The sequence below is a fragment of the Morone saxatilis genome, unplaced genomic scaffold (assembly GCF_004916995.1).
Source record: "Morone saxatilis isolate NCDOM2014 unplaced genomic scaffold, NCSU_SB_2.0 Contig18, whole genome shotgun sequence".
NCBI classification, from domain to species: domain Eukaryota; kingdom Metazoa; phylum Chordata; class Actinopteri; family Moronidae; genus Morone; species Morone saxatilis.
Genome location: NW_023339740.1, coordinates 24709715 through 24710653, shown reverse-complemented (window position 1 = coordinate 24710653; position 939 = coordinate 24709715). Strand labels below are relative to the sequence as shown.

Genomic DNA, 939 nt, shown 5'->3' with positions numbered 1-939 from the left:
ATAAATTAAAAATCTGAATTATTAATTATCGCTCCCATAATGGATTTCCAGGCAATAACTGCGTCCGGTAACAATGAGCCTTTTCTTTCAGCAGCTGTGGGGTTCCTTTGCGATTGTGAATGAATAAGTATAATACGTATAATGTCACGCAGGTGAGTGGAAAATGGTGATTCACATGTTCAAAAGTTGCATCAACAGTAGGAAAATAAACTGTTAACCTTTATTGTTCCCTTCAAATTGCTAGAAAACACCCCAAAGGAGAATTTAAAACACTGCTTCATGCATCGAACTACCCTGCTGTTAGTTTACCTGAACACAATCCACAAAATAAATATTTGTTGGAGGAGGTCACACAGATTAATTACTGATTGAGGCACTCGACCACCAGCTGACCTGCTCCAGTCTCGTACCTTTTCGTGGAGGTCGTGGAAGTCACTGTAGCGGTGCTTCACGGTCCATTTGTGCTCTCCATCCGTCACCTCGATGATATAGACCTGAAACACAGCAGAACGACAAATACCGATTACAACCCGCCCGGATTTAAATGTGCCAGGATCGATGTGGTTCCTGGGCTTCACGCAGGGCTCCAATAATTAAATACAGAAAGATCAAACAACACCAGAGGACATCGTTCACAGGGTTCCCACTCTTTCTAAAAACAAAAATCATTTATCAAGAGTTTTCCTTGATAATTCAGACCAGCATATAATTTACCAGTAGACTGAGTATTAAATGGAAGATTGATGCCTCCTTCTTTAATGATGCAGGATTCATGATGCAGTGTCTCAGGTTCATTACAACCCTGTTATTGTAGGTGAAGTAAGTCTAACTAACTGCTATGCCGAAGGTCGATTCGTCTTATAAAATTATCATTCCTAAATGTTTCTTTCTTTTCCTTTATAAAAACGGTCTGTAACGGGTCTGTAACCGGTCTGTAAC

General features: G+C 40.3%; 1 protein-coding gene across 1 annotated transcript in view; it reads right to left on the bottom strand.

The window, feature by feature from the left end:
• Nucleotides 1-939, bottom strand: part of nisch (nischarin) — a gene marked incomplete at its 3' end in the record, with an annotated part of 29171 nt that overhangs the window by 24846 nt on the left and 3386 nt on the right. The window contains 1 exon segment of the mRNA XM_035661967.1: nucleotides 411-494. Coding sequence (XP_035517860.1) covers nucleotides 411-494 — 84 coding nt within the window.